Genomic DNA, 24,266 nt, shown 5'->3' with positions numbered 1-24,266 from the left:
CTGTCCTAATCCAGCTCCTTTCTGATACCTTCAAAACTGAGACGTACAAAAAAGCTGGATGAACTCAGCAGGTCGGGCAGCATCCGTTGAAAGAAGCAGTCAACATTTCGGGTCGAAACCCTTCATGAGGACTGAAGAAAGAGGGGGCAGGGGCCCTATAAAGAAAGTGGGGGAAGAGTGGAAATCCAATCAGAGGAAAGATCAAGGGGTGGGGGAGGGGATAGGCAGGAGAGGTGAAGAAGGAATCTAAGGGGAAAGCACTATGTGTAGTAGGAGAAGGCTGAGTCATGAAAGGTGATAGGCAGCTAGCAGAGGAGACAGAGTGAAGGTGGGATGGGGGAAGGGAGAGGGAGGGAATTACCGGAAGTTGGAGAATTCGATGTTCATACCAAGGGGCTGGAGACTACCCAGACGGTATGTGAGATGTTGTTCCTCTAACTGAAGTTTGGCCTCATCATGGCAGTAGAGGAGGCCCGGTATGGACATATCCGAATGGGAATGTGAAGGAAGTTGAAATGAGTGGCTACCGGGAGATCCTGTCTGTTGTGGCAGACGGAGCAGAGGTATTCGACGATGCGGTCCCCCAATCTGCGCCGGGTCTCGCCGATGTAGAGGAGGCCGCACCGGGAGCACCGGATGCAATCGATTACCCCAACAGACTCACAAGTGAAGTGTTGCCTCACCTGGAAGTACTGTTTGGGGCCCTGAATGGTGGTAAGAGATGAGGTGTAGGGACAGGTGTAGCACTTATGCTTGCAGGGATAAGTGCCAGGTGGGAGATCTATGGGGAGGGATGAGTGGACCAGGTAGTCGCGGAAGGAATGATCCCTGCGAAAAGCAGAGAGGGGTAGGGAGGGAAAGTTGTCCTTAGAGGTGGGGTCCTGTTGAAGGTGGCGGAAGTTGCAGAGGATAATATGCAGGATCTGGAGGTTGGTGGGGTGATAGGTGAGGACAAGGGGAACGCGGTCCCTGTTGTGGTGACGGGAGGATGGGCTGAGGGCCGAAGTGCGGGAAATGGGGGAGATGCGGGTGAGGGCATCATTGATGACGGCAGAAGGGAAACAACGATTCTTAAAGAAAGAGGACATTTGGGATGTCCTGGAACGGAAAGCCTCATCCTTGGAGCAGATACGGCAGAGACGGAGGAACTGGGAATAGGGAATAGAATTTTTGCATTTGGCAGGGTGGGAAGAGGTATAATCAGGGTAGTTATGGGATTCAGTGGGTTTATAGAAGATGTCAGTGGACAGTCTATCTCCAGAGATGGAGACCGAGAGATCAAGAAAGGGCAGAGAAGTGTCCGAGATGGACCAAGTGAATTTGAGGGCTGGGTGAAAGTTAGAGGCCAAGTCGATGAAATTGACGAGCTCAGCATGGGTGCAGGAAGCAGCACCAATGTAGTCGTCAATGTAGTGAAGGAAAAGTTGGGGAGCAGTACCACTATAGATTTGGAGCATAGACTGTTCCACATAACCCACGAAGAGTCAGGCATAGCTAGGGCCCATGCGAGTGCCCATAGCTACTCTATGACCCTTGGTCTGAAGAAAGTGGGAAGAGCCGAAAGAGAAGTTATTAAGTGTGAGTACCAGTTCCGCCAACCTGAGGAGTGTGGTGGTGTTGGGGAACTGGTGAGGTCTATTGCCTACCCATCAAAATTGGCCTTTCTCCAATATAGAATGTCAACCCACGGACCACTCCTATCCTTTTCTGTATTTACTGAGAAACTAATGGCATTATGATCACTAGATGCAAAGTGGTCTCCTGCACAAACTTCTGTCTCATTCCCTAATAGCAGATCAAGTATCGCACATTCTCTTGTCGGCACTTCTATGTACTGATTAAGGAAAGATTCCTGAACACATTTGACTGTCACTTAACCCCGTGACGGGTTAAAGAAGCAGCAGAAATGGAAAACACTTTGGAGTCTGGTATTGCTATTAACTAACAGTGTTTATTAGCAACTATGCCATACAGTAATATAAATGGAGATATATCAAACAGGTTAGCAATGATTATATATATACATAAGTGTGGAAATAGGAAAACCAAGCTTCTTCAAGCCTAGGGGTAAATAGATACAGTCTTATGATGATGAAGAAAGTTCAGTTCAGTTTGTGGTATTTAGTCGAGTAGAGCTGGAGAGAGAGAGAGGTGTGTAGGTCTTCAGGTGAGCTGGTGCCGTCGATCTTCCCGTTGTCCTCTGCAATCCTTTTAAAGTCACCGACTGTGACCATAATAAAGGTGACCGTTCTTCTGTGGTGGAATTATCAACCCAGGCCAGGGTTGGACACACAAATAACTCCCCACCGGTCACACCTTTTCTGCACTACGAGAGCCACTGATCGGTTCTCCTGATCGTTCCGCCAAAGACCCACCTTCCTGTGGGCACAACAAAGCTCATCCAGTGTCCAAAACCGTGTGTCTGTGTGTCCAGCAGCTGACCTGGCATTTATCTCAGCATGCAGAACACCAGCTGTCCATCAAACTGCTCCGCCCTCCTCTCTCTGTAAGAACTTACAAGCAGGCAGTGTCCTTGTAGAAATGTAAACAAACTGCCGAGAAGCCATAACATCAATCTCCTGAGCATTCTTCACCTCTCTCTCTCTCTCTCTGTCTCTCTCTGTCTCTCTCTTAATAACAAGGACTCTGCGTTGTACACCTCCCTCTCTCTCTTTCTTGTTAAGAGCACAGTTCATAGGGTCAATTCAAGACCCCGTCACATGACAAACTACATTCCATCTGGTACTTTTACAGTGTAGGAGTCTCGGACAATAATTGACAAAAATAATTTTATAAATAAATTAAACACAGTAATCCCACCCAGGATTAAAAAGAAATTTCTTAGTTAAAGTTCAAAGTAACATTTATTATCAGAGTTCTGTACAAACATGTCAGCACAAACAACCGCGAGGTTCTTTCTCTGCGGGCATACTAACAAATCTATAGAACAGTGACAGTAAACAAGATGTAGAAACTGTAAACATCAATAGGCTAGGCAACCCTAGGGAATTTCTCAGGTAGGGACATGTTCAGCACAGCTTTGAGGGCTGAAGGGCCTGTATTGTGTTGTAGGTTTTCTATGTTTCTTTCAGAAACTGTAGACAAACTGTGCAAAAGCAGATATAAATAAATAGCCATAAAAGCAAGCATGAAATAAGATACTAGAGTTCTTAAATGAGTACAGTTATCCCTTGAGTTTAAGAGCCTCATGATTGAGTGGTAGTAACTCTTCTTAAAGCTGGTGATGTGAGTCCTGAGTCACTTGTTCCTTGTACCTGATGGCAGCAGCCAGAAAAGAGCATGGCCTTGGTGGTGACGGATCTTTGATGACCGAAGCTGCTTTCCTACAGCAATGTTTTATGTCGATGTGTTCAGTGTTTGGGAGCGTTTTACCCATGATGCGCAGGGCCAAATCTACTACCTGTTGTAGGATTTTCCACCCAAAGGCCACTACCAGGCCATAATGCACCCAACCAGCTCACTATCCACCACACATCTATTGAAGTTTGCCAAGGTTTTTGATGACATACCAAACTGCTGCAGTCCCCTGAGGAACTAGGGGTGCTGTCATGTTTTCTTTGCTATTATTCTTAAATGATTTGTCCAGGACAGGCGTTCTGAGATAGCGACACCCAGAAAATGAAAGTTACTGACCCTCTCCACCTCTGGTCCTCTGATGAGTACTGGCTCATGGACCTCTGCTTTCGCACTCCTGGACTACAATCGGTCCCTTGGTCTTATTGACATTGAGTGAGAGGTTGTTATTATACCATTCAGCCTAATTTTCAATCTTCTTCCTGAAAGCTGATTTATCACCACCTTTGATACAGCCCAAAGCAGAGTTGTCATCAGCAAACTTGTATATGGTGTCAGAGCTGTACTTAGCCATACAAACATAGGTGTAAAGCGAGTAGAGCAGGGGGCTAAGTACACATCCCTGCAGTGCTCCTGTGCTGGTGGAGATTGTGGAGGAGCCAATCCAAACTGACTGGGGTCTACAATCCAGGACCTAATTGTACAAGGCAGCATTGAAGCCCAGTTCTTAGAGTTTACTTATTAGTTCTGAGGGGATGATATAGCCACAGTTAAACAATTCTGTCACGAGAATGCAGACTAGCTGAGAGAAAATGCAAGAAACTGGGCTAGAAGCCACCAGAATATTTCCAAGGAAAAACTTGCCTCCTTTCACACTACTGAATGTTCTGCAAGCAGAGCCCATTTCCAGGATTATTACAGAGAACTGCAGTGTTTGGAGAATATTGTTCTCAACTACAACCCAACTCTTCAACTATGCTCTGACCAACAATGCCCTAGCAGAGCATCTGCCACAAAATGTGAGGAACTTACAATATTTTTAAATCAACAAAATTACTGTATAGCTAGATAGTGGTATCTTCCATAACCAAACTCATAGCTCCATACATGCAAACACCCCTCCCTTATCTTACATTCTAGCCCTGTATTCTTCTTCTCTGGTCCTTCCAGGATATTCACCCTTTTCACAACTGTAACACTTCCCTTGATCAGCAGGGAAACATTCCCTTCTCAGCTGCACCTCCACCTGTCATGCCTGAAACCTCTATTCTAGTACACTGAAAACCACTCTTTGATTCCCAAGTTGTAACTGTGCACTGTCACAGGGTGGTGATGAATGCTTTTAGACTATTTGAGCTGACAAGTTACTGTATGGCACATTTGGACAAGTCATTGATAAGGCCACGCTTTGAGTATTGTGTCCGGTTTTGGTAGCCCTGTTATAGGAAAGATACCATTAAACAGGACAGATTGCAGGGAAGATCTGGGAAGATGCTAACAGAATTCGAGCATCTGCATTACAAGGAAAGGTTGGGTAGGCAAGGACTTTATTCTTAAGAATTTAGGAGATCGAGGCGTGATCTTATAGAGAAGTATAAAATGATAAAGAGCACATAAATCACGTGCAGAACGCAAAAAGATATTCCTCCGAGTAAGACAACTGAAATGGACAGGGCATAGATTTAAGGTGAGAGAGTATTCTTAAAAAGGATCTGAGTTGTAACTCCGCCATCAGCTGCCAAAGGTGTCATTGATATCTGAACGACTGTTAAATACTTCGGATAAGCACATGGTTCGGAAGCATTATGAAAAATACAGCCCAATCGCGACGAATGGGACCAAGTTGCTGGTCACTATGGAAAGGACGAGCTGGACTGAAGAATCTGTTTCTTGTTGAGTGACCGAATGAGCCCGACAGTTTCATCAGCCCATCCCTCCAGGACATCCACCCTGAGCAGCGCAGTAATTCTCTGCCCCATCAGGAGTGCCATGTCCGCTCTGTCACGCCTGGAGTTTCTATACTCAGGGACATTGAATCGCCAGCCCTGTACTTCACTCAACCAACTTGATTGCAACTCAATCAACTTTCTTTGATTGCAACAGTATTATCATCCCATGTGCTGTCTCTAAACGGTTGATCTTGCACTTTCATCCATATCCCAGTACACGGAGAGAACGCATGCATTTGAAACTAGCTCTTGTATTTCAACTTTCTCTTCCCCTCTGAATCGGATGTGGGATTGCCTGACAGAAGTCAGACGCGCTAGTACTAAGAAAGTCCGCCCCAGAAAGTTAAAGAGCGCCCTTTGCAGCTTAACTACCGAAAGGCCATTCGGAGAATTCCTGCACTTCCCTTTTTATGGAACATCGGAGCAGTGGCCAGTGCTGGTCTGGGGGACTTTCCAGGCAAGACCTAAATTGATGACCATGAGTGCCGCCAACACCCTTTATAAAGCAGACTATGGGAGCTGGTGAATCACACGGTCATCAATTCCATCCTGGTATAGGACAAGATGAAGGCAGCGCTCTGCGTGGTCGCAATTTTGGCAGCTCTGTGGATCTGCTGTTTCAAGCAAGCTGCACCCACCCCGGGTAAGAGATTTTCCTTATTCCCAATATTCCGTACCCAATCCCGACAATGCACCGTGATCAGCTGCGGGGAGCAGCTCTCCCGCTTCCCATCGGTTGGTGGTGATATTGAACAGCTCACAGTGGAATGATTCTCTTGGAGAGGGGGTCGGGAATGGCAGTCAGTCAAAGGGACTGGAAGGGTCATAAGATCGGTAGAGGAATGGCGTACAGTAGTTTATATGAAGGACGGGGTTACACCGTTAAATGTCTTGGGTTGGAAAGGCCTTCATGCGCGAGGCAGTGCGTTCACGTGGGTTAAGGTGGGTTGAGTTATCTAGCGGTATCTAACTATTTGTTTTTCCTTCTCCCTCAGCTTCAATCATAACGCTAGAATGCTGTGAGAGGTTTAGGACCACGCCCATTCCTCGCAGGAGGCTTAAGAGCTACACGGAAGCGCTCTTGTGCCCGACACCTGCTGTCATGTAAGTGTTTCAACGTGCAACTGCAAAATGTTTGAGAACAATGGTTGATGACTCTCCCGTAATCGCCACTGTTTGTTCTGCTTCAGATTCACCAACAAGAAGAATATGAAGATTTGCGCTAGAGCCGAGGAGGAATGGGTTAAAGAGTCAGTGGAGTACCTGGACAGGAAACACCAGGGTGGCAGAGACTAAGTGAAATCTCCAGACTTCAACAAGGTGTCAAGAGCACGTTTTGAACGTGGGTTCAATTCTTCCCGGCTCCCGAATGGAGGTGAAACTTCAGCATCGACTCGGGAAGTTGACGCTGGTGCCCAGTGAAGAAAGAGAGCTGAGTTTGAATCATATTCACAGTTTACAGACAGAGAGCCAGGCATACTTTATTGATCCTGAGGGAAATTGGGTTTTCGTTACAGTCTCACCAACCAAGAATAGTGTAGAAATATAGCAATATAAAACCATAAATAATTAAATAATGATGAGTAAATTATGCCAACTGGAAATTAGTCCAGGACCAGCCTATTGGCTCAGGGTGTCTGACACTCCGAGGGAGGAGTTAAAGCCGTGTCGGCATGTTTCATTCAGAGGTCAGATTAGGACCCGGTGCGTTATAGTATTATAAACCTACGATGTTAACTGGATCTCTATCGCGTGTTGTATGGAGTTGTTAAATTGATCCTATTTTGTTTGTACATTTGTTAAGTATTAATAAAGATTGAAAGTGATGTGGGCTGTGCTGTGTGTGAGCTTTGATCAGCGTCACCTCATTTGCATGGGCTCAGACTGAGCTCAGAGTATCGGTGCAGGGGAGGGGACGTGTGTGTGATCGTTGACAGATCTCTCCATGTCATTCCTTGCAATGGGACTGGAATTCGGAGATACACCTCAGGCTGAGGAACGTTAGGAAAGAATCAAACTTTTGGGCGAGTTTGCCCATCCAGTTTCCGATCACTGAGTTCCCTCACCCGTCATTCACAGACTAGGAAGTGCTGGAGCCCCAGTACTGATTACTGCCCCCCACCCCCACCCCCCACCATTCGTTAATGATGTTGAATGGCAAATCGGCCCATTGATTCCGGCTCTCTGTACTTGTTAGTGCTCCACTCTCCGCCCTCTGCCCTAACCACTGTGCCATGGTGCCACGGATGTTCTACTAGGTCGTATTTCTTATCGACCAGGAAGGAGGACGTCCCATCATTTCTCCCTGTCAGTCATTCGCATAGTCCCTTTCCGCCTTATTCTCTGTAACCTATTCTCTCTGCGATGGGATCAGCTCCCCAAACCTCCCTGGGGCCAGTAACAAAAGTCAATTAAATCTGTCATTCTGGTGCCACCTTATCAGATACATTTTGGAAATCCTGTACACTCCCTCTGCTACTCCTACCTTATCATCATAGCTGTTCCATAGGTGTCATGGGTTCATGCAGCACAGAACCAGGCCCTAACATAGCATTTGCCAACTGAACAGGCTATGACCAAGGATCTCTGAAGGTGGCAACACAGACAAACAGAGTGGTGAAGAAGGTATGGGGTGGGGGTGGGGGAGGTTTGGCCTCCATTACCCCGGGCTAGGATATATCCTTCTTGTTATTTCTTCAAAGAATTCCAACAGATTTGTCAGGCAGGATTTTCCCTTGAGGAACCTGTGCTGATGACACATGTGGCTTCAAGTACCCTGAGACCTCATTCTTAATAATCAAATCTAACATCTTCCCAACCACTGTGGTTTATAGTTTCCCTTCTGCCTCTCTCTGTTCTTGAAGAGTAGAATGATATTTTCCAGTCTTCTGTAACAATTCCAGAATCTAGTGATTCTTGTCAGATCATTATTAATGTCTCCATGATCTCTACACCCACCTCTGTCAGAACCCTGGAGAGTACAGTATCTGTTCCAATTGACTGATCTATCTTCAGACATTTCAGTTTCCCAAGAACCTTCTCTCTAGTTCTGGTAACTTCATGTACTTTATGCCCCTGACACCTGGAACTTCCACCATACTGCTAGTGTCTTCCACAGTGAAGACTGATGCAAAATACTTATTAATTTCATCACCATTTCCTTTTTCTTCATTACTACCTCTCCAGCATTGTTTTCCAGCTGTCCAATTATCCTCTCTCACCTCACTTTTACATTTTCTGTATCTGAGGAAACTTGGTATCCTCTGTAATGTTATTGGCTAGCTTAATTTTGTATTTCATCTTTAGCTTCTTTACGAATTTTTAGTCACCTTCTGTTGGTTTTTAAAAGCTTCCCAATATTCCTACATCCCACTAATTTTTGCTCTATTGCATGCCTTCTCTTTGGACTTTATGTTGATGTTGACTTCTCTTGTTAACTACTGTTGTGTCATCTTTCCTTTAGAATGCTTTTTCCTCTTTGGGATGTATAAATGACGGGGCTTCTAAATTCCATCCAATGCTCCTTTGCCATCATCCCTGCCAGTGATCTTTTGTGATCAATTTGGACCAACTCCCCTCTCAAGCCTCTGTACTTTACTCCACTGTAATAAGAAACATCTGACTTTAGCTTCATCTCAAATTTCGGGTGTAATGGTCATATTGTGATCACTTACCCCTAAGCGTACTTTTACCTTCAGCTCTCTAATCAATTCCAGTTCATTGCAGAACACCCAATCCAGAATGGCTGATCCCCTGGTGGGCTCAAACACGAGCTGCTCTAAAAAGCCATTTCATAGCCACCCTAGAAATTCCACCCCCCATCCAGAACCCTGCACCAACCTCATTTTTACAATCTACCTGTGTATTGAAATCCCTGATGACTATTGTAATATTGCTCCTTTGGTATGTATTTTCTGCCTCCCGTTGAAATTTGTAGACCACATCTTTGCCATTGTTTGGGGATCTGAATACAACTCCTACAAAGACCTTTTAATTCAATGCATTTCCTTAGTTCTATCAACAATGATTCAACACCTTCTGACCCTATGTCTCCTCTTTCTAATGATTTGACAAATGTAAATACTATTCTCTTGTCCTACATTCTATATATATAATCTCCTTGGCAAATCACATCAGCAAATTTTGCTACGCTACACTCAGTCCCTCTTCTAAATTATCAATGTAATTGGTAAACAACTCCAGGCCCAACACTGGCCCCTGCGGCACCCCACTCACCACTGACTGCCAACTGGAGAAACACCCAATTATACCAACTCTCTGCCTTCTACCGGTTAACCAATCCACTATCCATGCCAATACACTTCCTCCGACTCCATGCATCCGTGTCTTATTTATAAGTCTCTTGTTCAGCACTTTATCAAACGCCTTCTGGAAATCCATGTATATGACATCCACCTGTTCCATTCTATCCACTGCACTCATTATGTGCTCAAAGAACTCCAGTAAGTGTGTCAAACCGGACCTGCCCTTTCTGAATCCATGCTGCGTCTGTCTAATGGAACCACTCCTTTCTAAATGTTTCGCTATTTCTTCCTTAATGACAGCTTCAAGCATTTTCCTGACTACAGATGTTAAGCTAACTGGCCTACAGTTGCCTGTCTTTTGCCTACATCCATTTTTAAAAAGTGACGTGACATTTGCTGTCTTTCAATCTGCTGGGACCTGCCCAGAGTCTGGAGAATTTTGCTAAATGATTACCAACGTGTCTACTATAACCTTTGCCAATTCCCTTAGCACCCTGGGATGCATCCCATCAGGACCAGGGGACTCCTCTACCTACAGGCCCTCTAGTTTGCTCATCACTATCTCTTTAGTGACAGTGATTTTATCCAGTTCCTCACCTCCCATTTCATCCATAACATCCTTCTTTGGCATATTAGACGTGTCCTCCACCGTGAAGACTGACACAAAATAGTCGTTCAAAGCCTCAGCCATTTCCTTATCACCCAATATCAATTTCCCCTTCTCGTCTTCCAAGGGACCTACGTTGACTTCAGCGCCCCCTCTTCAGCTTTATATATTTATAAAAACTTATGCTATCTGTTTTTATATTCTGTGCTAATTTACTTTCATAATCTATCTTCCCTTTCCTTATTTTGTCTTTAGTTGTTCCTTGATGCTTTTTGAAGTATTCCCAATTCTCTAGTCTCCCACTATGCTTTGCTGCTTTGTACACACGAGCTTTTAATTTGATACTATCTTTTATTTCCTTGGTTATTCAAGGCTGGCTCTCCCCACACTTACTGTCCTTACCTTTGACCGGAATATACTTTTGTTGAGCACTGTGAAAATCTCTTTGAAAGTATTACACTGTTCATCAACTGTCCTACCAAATAGCCTGTGGTCCCAATCCACATCAGCCAACTTCTCCCTTGTCCTGTTGTAGTCTTCCTTGCTCAAGCATAATACACTAGTTTTAGATCTAACTACTTCATCCTCCATCTGTATGCCATTGACCCATAAAAGATCATAAATGATGCAGAGGTATTCCTTAAATCACCACCATTGCTGAAATTATACTTGAATAATTTTCCTAATGCATTTATGGACCTCTCGCTTTAAACCATTGGAACTCTCTTCCCTCAGTTCCGGACACTGGTTTCAGCCCCGAGTTCATTCTCCTCAGACTGAACCTGAAACTCTACGTTGCTGTGATCTCTTATCCATGGGTGTTGGTTATATTGATATTGGAATTGGAATTGGTTCGCGTGTCCCGAGCTATAGTGAAAGGTCTGACTTGCATAATGCTGATATAGATAAACCGATTAGACATCGAGATAATACAAGGTAAAACATTAGTGGAATGCAGAATAAAGTGTAACAGTTAGAGAGAAAGAGCAGTGTAGGTAGATAATAGATCACGAGGTCAAGATTCTCTTTTATCACACTATGGATTCTTTAATAGTCTTATAACTTGGGATAGAATCTACCTTTCAGCCAGGAGACACGTGTTCTTTTTTTTTGCCTTCTGTCTGCTGAGAGAGGAAGGAGAGAGTATATCCCTGTGGGAAGGGTCTTCCTGCTTCAATAAGACAGTGAGAGGTACCAATGGAGCCCATGGAGGGGAGGCATATTTCTGTAATCTGCTGATCTGTGTTCACAACTCTCTGAAGTTTCTTGGAGTCATGGGCAGGACAGGGGCCCGATCCGGCCATGATGCATCCCTGTGGTACATTGATAGAAGTTTGGAAGAATTAACAGGAAATATCCAATTTCTTTGGCTTTCCAAGGAAGTCGTGAGCTTTCCTCACTGTGACGTCTATGTGGTTGGACCAGGCCAACCTGATGTTGACTTTCGCTTCTAAGAATGTCATGCTCTCAACCCTCTCAACCATAATACCATTGATGTAGACAGGAGCTGGTGCATTACCACCTCCACCCTGCACCCCACATTCCTCAGGTCACTGACCAACTCTTTTGTTTTGATGTTATTGAGGGAAAGGAGTTATTGTAACACAATGTCACTTGGATCTCTATGCACTTCCTGTACTACAGATACAGATACAGATACAGAAAGCTTCAGCTTCAGATACTTTGATTTATGAAGGTCAATGTGTTCAAAGTTTTCTTTACAACCCTATCTAACTGTGACACCACTTTCAATGAATTATGGACCTATATTCCCAGATCCCTTTGATCTGCCACACTCTTCAGTGCCCTATCATTCACTGTGTAAGACCTACCCAGGTTGGTGCAACACCTGACACTCGTCTGCATTAAATTCCATCTGCCTTTTTCAGCACATTTTTCCAGATAAAACAGATCCCAACGCAAGCTCTGATAGTCTTCATGTCTGTTTGGTACTCTTAGTGTCATCCGCAAATTTGCTCATCCAATTAACAACATTATCATCCAAATCATTGCACCAGTCCCTGCAACGCTACACTAGTCAGAGAGAGGAATAACTACTACAGATTTCTGGCTTCTCCCACAAAGCCAATGTCTAATCCGATTTACTTTCTCATCTTGAATGCCAAGCAACCGAACCTTCTTGACAAACCTGCCATGTGGAATCTTGTCAAATGCCTTGCTAAAGTTCATGCAGACAACATCTATGACCTTGCCTTCATCAAGCTTCCTGGGAACTTCTTCAAAAAATTGCATAAGTTTAGAAAACCCTACAGCACAATACAGGCCCTTCAGCCCACAATGCTGTGCCGAACATGTACATACTTAAGAAATTACCTAGGGTTATCCTTAGCCCTCTATTTTTCTAAGCTCCATGCGCATGACTATCCACATGACCAATGCCTCTCATCATCTTATACACCCCTATCAGGTCACCTCTCATCCTCCGTCACTCAAAGGAGAACAGGCCAAGTTCACTCAAGCTTTTCTAATAAGGCATGCTCCCCAATCCAGGCAACAGCCTTGTAAACCTCTTCTGCACCCTTTCTATAGTTTCCACATCCTTCCTGTAGTGAGGTGACCAGAAATGAGCACTGCATTCCAAGTGGGGTCTGACCAGGGTCCTATATAGCTACAACATTCTTTCTTGGCTCTTGAACTCAATCCTATGGTTGCCGAAGGCCAATGCACTGTATGCCTTCTTAACCACAGAGTCAACCTGTGCAGCAGCTTTGAGTGTCCAGTGGACTCAGACCCCCAAATCCCTCTGATCCTCCACACTGCCAAGAATCTTACCATTTGTCAGTACCTCCAGTCGAACTTTGTCTTTTTGTATGTTTTCCCTCTACTCGTCAGTCTGAGGTTTTGTATTGCTATGTCCTCTTTTTTGTTTTCATGCCCCATGTGCTCCTGTCTCTGCTCCTGCTCTACTCTGGCCCCTGTATCACTGAGTACTCCGCCTCTTACCTGTTTCTCATTTTTACCTGTTTTGCTGCCACATCTGTCTCACTGTGCTCCACCTATCATCTGCCTCTCTGTTTATTGCTTAGTGTAGTTTAGTCCTGTGTTTTCACCTGTTTGTTGCCAGATTGTGCCAGTGAGTTTTCCTGAGCCTTTCCAGCATTTGTATCTGAACTCTGTCCATCTGAATATCAACTCTGCCTGTCTCCGGATTCTTGTTTTTGGATTTCTCTGGGATTTTTGATCTCTGTCTGAACTTTGACACTGACTTTGCTGCTCCTCTGGATTTACTACTCAGTAAATACCATAGTGAACACAGTACTTGGACTGTGATTTGGTCACTGCTTCAATGCCCTGATACGTCCCGGGGACCAATTTTGCCCCTTGCTATCCCTATGCTCTTAACAAACCTGTAGAATGGCTTAGGATTCTCCTTTACCTTGTCTGCTAGAGCAACCTCATGCCTCCTGGTTTCTTTGTTAAGTGTTTTCTTGCATGTCTTAAATTCTTATACTCCATGAGTACATCATTTGTTCTGTGTTGCCAATACCTGCTATTCGCCTCCTTTTTTCCCTAAACCTGTTTTCTTTACCTTTTTATTCTGACAGGCATGTACAAGCTTTGTGCTGTCAAATTTTCACCTTTGAAGGCCTCAGACTTACCAAGTCCATCTTTGTCAGAAAACAACCTGTCCTAATCCAGCTCCTTTCTGATACCTTCAAAATTGAGACGTACAAAAAAGCTGGATGAACTCAGCAGGTCGGGCAGCATCCGTTGAAAGAAGCAGTCAACGTTTCGGGTCGAAACCCTTCATCAGGACTGAAGAAAGAGGGGGCAGGGGCCCTATCAAGAAGGTGGGGGAAGGGTGGAAAACCAATCAGAGGAAAGATCAAGGGGTGGGGGAGGGGATAGGCAGGAGAGGTGAAGAAGGAATCTAAGTGGAAAGCACTATGTGTAGTAGAAGAAGGCTGAGTCATGAAAGGTGATAGGCAGCTAGAAGAGGAGACAGAGTGAAGGTGGGATGGGGGAAGGGAGAGGGAGGGAATTACTGGAAGATGGAGAATTCGATGTTCATACCAAGGGGCTGGAGACTACCCAGAGGGTATATGAGATGTTGTTCCTCTAACCGCAGTTTGGCCTCATCATGGCAGTAGAGGAGGCCCGGTATGGGCATATCCGAATGGGAATCTGAAGGAGCGTTGAAATGAGTGGCTACCGGGAGATCCTGTCTGTTGCGGAGGACGGAGCGTAGGCGCTCGACGAAGCGGTCCCCTAATCAGCGTCGGGTCTTGCCGATGTAGAGGAGGCCGCACCGGGAGCACCGGATGCAATCGATTACCCCAACAGACTCACAAGGGAAGTGTTGCCTCACCTGGAAGGACTGTTTGGGGCCCTGAATGGTGGTAAGAGAGGAGATGTAGGGACAGATGTAGCACTTACGCTTGCAGGGATAAGTGCCAGGTGGGAGATCTATGGGGAGGGACGTGTGGACCAGGTAGTCGCGGAAGGAACGATCCCTGCGAAAAGCAGAGAGGGGTAGGGAGGGAAAGTTGTCCTTAGAGGTGGGGTCCTGTTGAAGGTGGCAGAAGTTGCAGAGGATAATATGCAGGATCTGGAGGCTGGTGGGGTGATAGGTGAGGACAAGGGGAACGCGGTCCCTGTTGTGGTGACGGGAGGATGGGCTGAGGGCCGAAGTGCGGGAAATGGGGGAGATGCAGGTGAGGGCATCATTGATGACGGCAGAAGGGAAACCACGATTCTTAAAGAAAGAGGACATTTGGGATGTCCTGGAACGGAAAGCCTCATCCTTGGAGCAGATACGGCAGAGACGGAGGAACTGGGAATAGGGAATAGAATTTTTGCATTTGGCAGGGTGGGAAGAGGTATAATCAGGGTAGTTATGGGATTCAGTGGGTTTATAGAAGATGTCAGTGGACAGTCTATCTCCAGAGATGGAGACCGAGAGATCAAGAAAGGGCAGAGAAGTGTCCGAGATGGACCAAGTGAATTTGAGGGCTGGGTGAGAGTTAGAGGCCAAGTCGATGAAATTGACGAGCTCAGCATGGGTGCAGGAAGCAGCACCAATGTAGTCGTCAATGTATCGAAGGAAAAGTTGGGGAGCAGTACCACTATAGATTTGGAGCATAGACTGTTCCACATAACCCACGAAGAGGCAGGCATAGCTAGGGCCCATGCGAGTGCCCATAGCTACTCTATGACCCTTGGTCTGAAGAAAGTGGGAAGAGCTGAAAGAGAAGTTATTAAGTGTGAGTACCAGTTCCACCAACCTGAGGAGTGTTGTGGTGTTGGGGAACTGGTGAGGTCTATTGCCTACCCATCAAAATTGGCCTTTCTCCAACGTAGAATGTCAACCCATGGACCAGACCTATCCTTTTCTGTATTTACTGAGAAACTAATGGCATTATGATCACTAGATGCAAAGTGGTCTCCTGCACAAACTTCTGTCTCATTCCCTAATAGCAGATCAAGTATCGCACATTCTCTTGTCGGCACTTCTATGTACTGATTAAGGAAAGATTCCTGAACACATTTGACTGTCACTTAACCCCGTGACGGGTTAAAGAAGCAGCAGAAATGGAAAACACTTTGGAGTCTGGTATTGCTATTAACTAACAGTGTTTATTAGCAACTATGCCATACAGTAATATAAATGGAGATATATCAAACAGGTTAGCAATGATTATATATATATATTCATAAGTGTGGAAATAGGAAAACCAAGCTTCTTCAAGCCTAGGGGTAAATAGATACAGTCTTATGATGATGAAGAAAGTTCAGTTCAGTTTGTGGTATTTAGTTGAGTAGAGCTGGAGAGAGAGAGAGGTGTGTAGGTCTTCAGGTGAGCTGGTGCCGTCGATCTTCCCGTTGTCCTCTGCAATCCTTTTAAAGTCACCGACTGTGACCATAATAAAGGTGACCGTTCTTCTGTGGTGGAATTATCAACCCAGGCCAGGGTTGGACACACCAATAACTCCCCACTGGTCACACATTTTCTGCACTGCGAGAGCCACTGATCGGTTCTCCTGATCGTTCCTCCAAAAACCCACCTTCCTGTGGGCACAACAAAGCTCATCCAGTGTCCAAAACCGTGTGTCTGTGTGTCCAGCAGCTGACCTGGCATTTATCTCAGCATGCAGAACACCAGCTGTCCATCAAACTGCTCCGCCCTCCTCTCTCTGTAAGAACTTACAAGCAGGCAGTGTCCTTGTAGAAATGTAAACAAACTGCCGAGAAGCCATAACATCAATCTCCTGAGCATTCTTCACCTCTCTCTCTCTCTCTCTCTCTCTCTCTCTGTCTCTCTCTTAATAACAAGGACTCTGCGTTGTACACCTCCCTCTCTCTCTTTCTTGTTAAGAGCACAGTTCATAGGGTCAATTCAAGACCCCGTCACATGACAAACTACATTCCATCTGGTACTTTTACAGTGTAGGAGTCTCGGACAATAACTGACAAAAATAATTTTATAAATAAATTAAACACAGTAATCCCACCCAGGATTAAAAAGAAATTTCTTAGTTAAAGTTCAAAGTAAAATTTATTATCAGAGTTCTGTACAAACATGTCAGCACAAACAACCGCGAGGTTCTTTCTCTGTGGGCATACTAACAAATCTATAGAACAGTGACAGTAAACAAGATGTAGAAACTGTAAACATCAGTAGGCTAGGCAACCCTAGGGAATTTCTCAGGTAGGGACATGTTCAGCACAGCTTTGAGGGCTGAAGGGCCTGTATTGTGCTGTAGGTTTTCTATGTTTCTTTCAGAAACTGTAGACAAACTGTGCAAAAGCAGATATAAATAAATAGCCATAAAAGCAAGCATGAAATAAGATACTAGAGTTCTTAAATGAGTACAGTTATCCCTTGAGTTTAAGAGCCTCATGATTGAGTGGTAGTAACTCTTCTTAAAGCTGGTGATGTGAGTCCTGAGTCACTTGTTCCTTGTACCTGATGGCAGCAGCCAGAAAAGAGCATGGCCTTGGTGGTGACGGATCTTTGATGACCGAAGCTGCTTTCCTACAGCAATGTTTTATGTCGATGTGTTCAGTGTTTGGGAGCGTTTTACCCATGATGCGCAGGGCCAAATCTACTACCTTTTGTAGGATTTTCCACCCAAAGGCCACTACCAGGCCATAATGCACCCAACCAGCTCACTATCCACCACACGTCTATTGAAGTTTGCCAAGGTTTTTGATGACATACCAAACTGCTGCAGTCCCCTGAGGAACTAGGGGTGCTGTCCTGTTTTCTTTGCTATTATTCTTAAATGATTTGTCCAGGACAGGCGTTCTGAGATAGCGACACCCAGAAAATGAAAGTTACTGACCCTCTCCACCTCTGGTCCTCTGATGAGTACTGGCTCATGGACCTCTGCTTTCGCACTCCTGGACTACAATCGGTCCCTTGGTCTTATTGACATTGAGTGAGAGGTTGTTATTATACCATTCAGCCTAATTTTCAATCTTCTTCCTGAAAGCTGATTCATCACCACCTTTGATACAGCCCTAAGCAGAGTTGTCATCAGCAAACTTGTATATGGTGTCAGAGCTGTACTTAGCCATACAATCATAGGTGTAAAGTGTGTAGAGCAGGGGGCTAAGTACACATCCCTGCAGTGCTCCTGTGCTGGTGGAGATTGTGGAGGAGCCAATCCAAACTGACTGGGGTCTACAATCCAGGACCTAATTGTACAAGGCAGCATTGAAGCCCAGTTCTTAGAGTTTACCTATTAGTTCTGAGGGGATGATATAGCCACAGTTAAACAATTCTGTAATGAGAAGGCAGACTAGCTGAGAGAAAATGCAAGAAACTGGGCTAGAAGCCACCAGAATATTTCCAAGGAAAAACTTGCCTCCTTTCACACTACTGTATGTTCTGCAAGCAGATCCCATTTCCAGGATTATTACAGAGAACTGCAGTGTTTGGAGAATATTGTTCTCAACTACAACCCAACTCTTCAACTATGCTCTGACCAACAATGCCCTAGTAGAGCATCTGCCACAAAATGTGGGGAACTTACAATATTTTAAAATCAACACAATTACTGTATAGCTAGATAGTGGTATCTTCCATAACCAAACTCATAACTCCATACATGCAAACACCCCTCCCTTATCTTACATTCTAGCCCTGTATTCTTCTTCTCTGGTCCTTCCAGGATATTCACCCTTTTCACAACTGTAACACTTCCCTTGATCAGCAGGGAAACATTCCCTTCTCAGCTGCACCTCCACCTGTCATGCCTGAAACCTCTATTCTAGTACTCTGAAAACCACTCTTTGATTCCCAAGTTGTAACTGTGCACTGTCACAGGGTGGTGATGAATGCTTTTAGACTATTTGAGCTGACAAGTTACTGTATGGCACATTTGGACAAGTCATTGATAAGGCCACGCTTTGAGTATTGTGTCCGGTTTTGGTAGCCCTGTTATAGGAAAGATACCATTAAACAGGACAGATTGCAGGGAAGATCTGGGAAGATGCTAACAGAATTCGAGCATCTGCATTACAAGGAAAGGTTGGGTAGGCAAGGACTTTATTCTTAAGAATTTAGAAGATCGAGGCGTGATCTTATAGAGAAGTATAAAATGATAAAGAGCACATAAATCACGTGCAGAACGCAAAAAGATATTCCTCCGAGTAAAACAACTGAGATGGACAGGGCATAGATTTAAGGTGTGAGAGTATCCTTAAAAAGGATCTGAGTTGTAACTCCGCCATCAGCTGCCAAAGGTTTCATTGATGTCTGAACGACTGTTAAATACTTCGGATAAGCACATGGTTCGGAAGCATTATGAAAAATACAGCCCAATCGCGACGAATGGGACCAGGTTGCTGGTCACTATGGAAAGGACGAGCTGGACTGAAGGATCTGTTTCCTGTTGAGTGACCGAATGAGCCCGACAGTTTCATCAGCCCATCCCTCCAGGACATCCACCCTGAGCAGCGCAGTAATTCTCTGCCCCATCAGGAGTGCCATGTCCGCTCTGTCACGCCTGGAGTTTCTATACTCAGGGACATTGAATCGCCAGCCCTGTACTTCACTCAACCAACTTGATTGCAACTCAATCAACTTTCTTTGATTGCAACAGTATTATCATCCCATGTGCTGTCTCTAAACGGTTGATCTTGCAGTTTCATCCATATCCCAGTACACGGAGAGAACGCATGCATTTGAAACTAGCTCTTGTATTTCAACTTTCTCTTCCCCTCTGAATCGGATGTGGGATTGCCTGAAAGAAGTCAGACGCGCTAGTACTAAGAAAGTCCGCCCCAGAAAGTTAAAGAGCGCCCTTTGCAGCTTAACTACCGAAAGGCCATTCGGAGAATTCCTGTACTTCCCTTTTTATGGAACACCGGAGCAGTGGCCAGTGCTGGTTTGGGGGACTTTCCAGGCAAGACCTAAATTGATGACCATGAGTGCCGCCAACACCCTTTATAAAGCAGAATATGGGAGCTGGTGAATCACACGGTCATCAATTCCATCCTGGTATAGGACAAGATGAAGGCAGCGTTCTGCGTGGTCGCAATTTTGGCAGCTCTGTGGATCTGCTGTTTCAAGCAAGCTGCACCCACCCCGGGTAAGAGATTTTCCTTATTCCCAATATTCCGTACCCAATCCCGACAATGCACCGTGATCAGCTGCGGGGAGCAGCTCTCCCGCTTCCCATCGGTTGGTGGTGATATTGAACAGCTCACAGTGGAATGATTCTCTTGGAGAGGGGGTCGGGAATGGCAGTCAGTCAAAGGGACTGGAAGGGTCATAAGATCGGTAGAGGAATGGCGTACAGTAGTTTATATGAAGGACGGGGTTACACCGTTAAATGTCTTGGGTTGGAAAGGCCTTTATGCGCGAGGCAGTGCGTTCACGTGGGTTAAGGTGGGTTGAGTTATCTAGCGGTATCTAACTATTTGTTTTTCCTTCTCCCTCAGCTTCAATCATAACGCTAGAATGCTGTGAGAGGTTTAGGACCACGCCCATTCCTCGCAGGAGGCTTAAGAGCTACACGGAAGCGCTCTTGTGCCCGACACCTGCTGTCATGTAAGTGTTTCAACGTGCAACTGCAAAATGTTTGAGAACAATGGTTGATGACTCTCCCGTAATCGCCACTGTTTGTTCTGCTTCAGATTCACCAACAAGAGGAATATGAAGATTTGCGCTAGAGCCGAGGAGGAATGGGTTAAAGAGTCAGTGGAGTACCTGGACAGGAAACACCAGGGTGGCAGAGACTAAGTGAAATCTCCAGACTTCAACAAGGTGTCAAGAGCACGTTTTGAACGTGGGTTCAATTCTTCCCGGCTCCCGAATGGAGGTGAAACTTCAGCATCGACTCGGGAAGTTGACGCTGGTGCCCAGTGAAGAAAGAGAGCTGAGTTTGAATCATATTCACAGTTTACAGACAGAGAGCCAGGCATACTTTATTGATCCTGAGGGAAATTGGGTTTTCGTTACAGTCTCACCAACCAAGAATAGTGTAGAAATACAGCAATATAAAACCATAAATAATTAAATAATGATGAGTAAATTATGCCAACTGGAAATTAGTCCAGGACCAGCCTATTGGCTCAGGGTGTCTGACACTCCGAGGGAGGAGTTAAAGCCGTGTCGGCATGTTTCATTCAGAGGTCAGATTAGGACCCGGTGCGTTATAGTATTATAAACCTACGATGTTAACTGGATCTCTATCGCGTGTTGTATGGAGTTGTTAAATTGATCTTATTTTGTTTGTACATTTGTTAAGTATTAATAAAGATTGAAAGTGATGTGGGCTGTGCTGTGTGTGAGCTTTGATCAGCGTCACCTCATTTGCATGGGCTCAGACTGAGCTCAGAGTATCGGTGCAGGGGAGGGGACGTGTGTGTGATCGTTGACAGATATCTCCATGTCATTCCTTGCAATGGGACTTGAATTCGGAGATACACCTCAGGCTGAGGAACGTTAGGAAAGAATCAAACTTTTGGGCGAGGGGAAACAATATCCTTGCTGGTAGGTTTGCTAGCATGGTTCAGGAGGGTTTAAACTAATTTGCAAGGGGGATGGGACCCGGAGCGATAGAGCAGTGAAAAAAGTGCATGGAGTAAAGCCAGATCTAACATATAGAGAGGCTTTGAGGAAAGAGCAGCAGAATAAAGGGTATAAAGGTAGTAAGGTAGAAGGGCTACAGAGTGTGAACTTCAATGCAAGAAGCATCAGGAAGAAACTTGATGAACTGAGAGCTTGGATACATACATGGAATTATGATGTAGTGGCCATTACGGAGACTTGGCTGGCACCAGGGCAGGAATGGATTCTCAATATTCCTGGATTTCAGTGTTTTAAAAGGGATGGGGGGAGGGGAGGAGGGGGTGGCATTACTGGTCAGGGATACTATTACAGCTGCAGAAGGGGTGGGTAATGTAGCAGGATCCTCTTTTGAGTCAGTATGGGTGGAAGTCAGGAACAGGAAGGGAGCAGTTACTCTACTGGGGGTATTCTATAGGCCCCCTGGTAGCAGCAGAGATACCAAGGAGCAGATTGGGAGGCAGATTTTGGAAAGGTGCAAAAATAACAGGGTTGTTATCATGGGTGACTTTAACTTCCTTAATATTGATTGGCACTTGATTAGTTCCAAGGGTTTAGATGGGGCAGAGTTTGTTAAGTGTGTCCAGGACGGATTCCTGTCACAGTATGTTGACAGGCTGACTAGGGGGAATGCCATACTAGATCTAGTATTAGGTAACGAACTGGGTCAGGTCACAGATCTGTCAGTGGGTGAGCATCTGGGGGACAGTGATCACCGCTCCCTGACCTTTAGCATTATCATGGAAAAAGATAGAATCAGAGAGGACGGGAAAATTTTTAATTGGGGAAGGGCAAATTATGAGGCTATAAGGCTAGAACTTGCGGGTGTGAATTTGGATGATGTTTTTGCAGGGAAATGTACTATGGACATGTGGTTGATGTTTAAGGATCTCTTGCAGGATGTTAGGCATAAATTTGTCCCAGTGAGGAAGATAAAGAATGGTAGGGTGAAGGAACCATGGGTGACAAAAATCTAGTCAGGTGGAAGAAGGCAGCATACATGAGGTTTAGGAAGCAAGCATCAGATGGGTCTATTGAGGAATATAGGGTAGCAAGAAAGGAGCTTAAGAAGGGGCTGAGAAGAGCAAGAAGGGGGCATGAGAAGGCCTTGGCAAGTAGGGTAAAGGAAAACCCCAAGGCATTCTTCAATTACGTGAAGAACAAAAGGATGACAGGAGTGAAGGTAGGACAGATTAGAGATAAAAGTGGGAAGATGTGCCTGGAGGCTATGGAAGTGAGCGAAGTCCTCAATGAATACTTCTCTTCGGTATTCACTACTGAGAGGGAACTTGATGACGGTGAGGACAATATGAGTGAGGTTGATGTTCTGCAGCATGTTGATATTAAGGGAGAGGAGGTGTTGGAGTTGTTAAAATACATTAGGACAGATGAGTCCCTAGCTCCTGACCGAATATTCCCCAGGCTGCTCCAGGAGGCAAGGGAAGAGATTGCTGAGACTCTGGCTAGGATCTTTATGTCCTCGTTGTCCACGGGAATGGTACTGGAGAATTGGAGGGAGGCGAATGTTGTCCCCTTGTTCAAAAAAGGTAGTAGGGATAGTCCAGGTAATTATAGACCAGTGAGCCTTACGTCTGTGGTGGGAAAGTTGTTGGAAAAGATTCTTAGAGCTAGGATCCATGGGCATTTAGATGGTCTGATCAGGGACAATCAGCATGGCTTTGTGAAGGGCAGATCATGCCTAACAAGCCTGATAGAGTTCTTTGAGGAGGTGTCCAGGCATATAGATGAGGGTAGTGCAGAGGATGCGATCTACATGGATTTTAGTAAGGCATTTGACAAAGCTCCGCATGGTAGGTTTATTCAGAAAGTCAGAAGGCATGGGATCCAGGGAAGTTTGACCAGGTGGATTCAGAATTGGCTTGCCTGCAGAAGGCAGAGGGTCGTGGTGGAGGGAGTACATTCAGATTAGAGGGTTATGACTAGTGGTGTCCCACAAGGATCTGTTCTGGGACCTCTACTTTTCATGATTTTTATTAACAACCTGGATGTGGGGGTAGAAGGGTGGGTTGGCAAGTTTGCAGACGACACAAAGGTTGGTGGTGTTGTAGATAGTGTAGAGGATTGTCGAAGATTGCAGAGAGACATTATTAGGATGCAGAAGTGGGCTGAGAAGTGGCAGATGGAGTTCAACCCGGAGAAGTGTGAGGTGGTTCACTATGGAAGGACAAACTCCAAGGTAGAGTACAAAGTAAATGGCAGGATAGTTGATAGTGTGGAGGAGTGGAAGGATCTGGAGGTACATGTCCTCAGATCCCTGAAAGTTGCCTCACAGGTAGATTGGTGTTAGCTTTCATAAATTGAGGGATACAGTTTAAGAGACACGATGTAATGATGCAGCTCTATAAAACTCTAGTTAGGCCACACTTGGAGTATTGTGTCCAGTTTTGGTCAACTCACTATAGGAAGGATGTGGAAACATTGGAAAGGGTACAGAGGAGATTTACCAGGATGCTGCCTAGTTTAGAGAGTATGGATTATGATCAGGGATTAAGGGAGCTAGGGCTTCACTCTTTGGAGAGAAGGAGGATGAGAGGAGACAGGGTAGAGGTGTACAAGATATTAAGAGAAATAGACAGAGTGGACAGCCAGCGCCTCTTCCCCAGGGCACGACTGCTCAGTACAAGAGGACATAGCTTTAAGGTAAGGGGAGGGAAGTTCAAGGGGGATATTAGAGGAAGGTTTTTCACTCAGAGAGTGGTTGGTGCGTGGAATGCACTGCCTGAGTCAGTGGTGGAGGCAGATACACTAGTGAAGTTTAAGACACTACTAGACAGTTATGTGGAGGAATTTAAGGTGGGGAGTTATATGGGAGGCAGGGTTTGAGGGTCGGTACAACATTGTGGGCCAAAGGGCTATACTATTCTATGTTCTATTTGCCCATCCAGTTTCCGATCACTGAGAAATCACTGAGTTCCTTCACCCGTCATTCACAGACTAGGAAGTGCTGGAGCCCCAGCACTGATTACTGCCCCACACCCTCCCCCCCCCATTCATTAATGATGTTGAATGGCAAATCGGCCCATTGATTACGGCTCTTTGTACTTGTTAGTGCTCCACTCTCCGCCCTC

At 45.3% G+C, this 24,266-nt stretch overlaps 2 protein-coding genes across 2 annotated transcripts; both read left to right on the top strand.

The window, feature by feature from the left end:
- Positions 1 to 5,690: 5,690 nt before the first annotated feature.
- LOC140740926 (eotaxin-like) lies at positions 5,691 to 7,090 on the top strand. The gene is made up of 3 exons (XM_073070564.1): positions 5,691 to 5,907; positions 6,260 to 6,368; positions 6,455 to 7,090. The coding sequence occupies exons 1-3, from the start codon at positions 5,829 to 5,831 to the stop codon at positions 6,558 to 6,560; spliced, it is 294 nt and encodes a 97-aa protein (XP_072926665.1). The 5' UTR covers positions 5,691 to 5,828; the 3' UTR covers positions 6,561 to 7,090.
- Positions 7,091 to 19,477: 12,387 nt separating this feature from the next.
- LOC140740925 (eotaxin-like) lies at positions 19,478 to 20,879 on the top strand. The gene is made up of 3 exons (XM_073070563.1): positions 19,478 to 19,696; positions 20,049 to 20,157; positions 20,244 to 20,879. Exons 1-3 carry the CDS (start codon positions 19,618 to 19,620, stop codon positions 20,347 to 20,349), a joined length of 294 nt encoding a protein of 97 aa, XP_072926664.1. The 5' UTR covers positions 19,478 to 19,617; the 3' UTR covers positions 20,350 to 20,879.
- The last annotated feature ends 3,387 nt before the right edge of the window (positions 20,880 to 24,266 follow it).

This window comes from Hemitrygon akajei, chromosome 17 (assembly GCF_048418815.1).
Source record: "Hemitrygon akajei chromosome 17, sHemAka1.3, whole genome shotgun sequence".
Taxonomy (NCBI): domain Eukaryota; kingdom Metazoa; phylum Chordata; class Chondrichthyes; order Myliobatiformes; family Dasyatidae; genus Hemitrygon; species Hemitrygon akajei.
This window is presented reverse-complemented; position numbering and strand designations above follow the sequence as displayed.

What these genes read in the sequence shown, in the direction of transcription:
- LOC140740926 (XM_073070564.1), top strand. Translation starts at nt 5,829, where the DNA reads ATGAAGGCAGCGCTCTGCGTGGTCGCAATTTTGGCAGCTCTGTGGATC. An exon ending in GCAAGCTGCACCCACCCCGG is followed by an intron (nt 5,908 to 6,259) that starts GTAAGAGATTTT and finishes CTTCTCCCTCAG; the next exon opens with CTTCAATCATAACGCTAGAA. An exon ending in TGCCCGACACCTGCTGTCAT is followed by an intron (nt 6,369 to 6,454) that starts GTAAGTGTTTCA and finishes GTTCTGCTTCAG; the next exon opens with ATTCACCAACAAGAAGAATA.
- LOC140740925 (XM_073070563.1), top strand. Translation starts at nt 19,618, where the DNA reads ATGAAGGCAGCGTTCTGCGTGGTCGCAATTTTGGCAGCTCTGTGGATC. An exon ending in GCAAGCTGCACCCACCCCGG is followed by an intron (nt 19,697 to 20,048) that starts GTAAGAGATTTT and finishes CTTCTCCCTCAG; the next exon opens with CTTCAATCATAACGCTAGAA. An exon ending in TGCCCGACACCTGCTGTCAT is followed by an intron (nt 20,158 to 20,243) that starts GTAAGTGTTTCA and finishes GTTCTGCTTCAG; the next exon opens with ATTCACCAACAAGAGGAATA.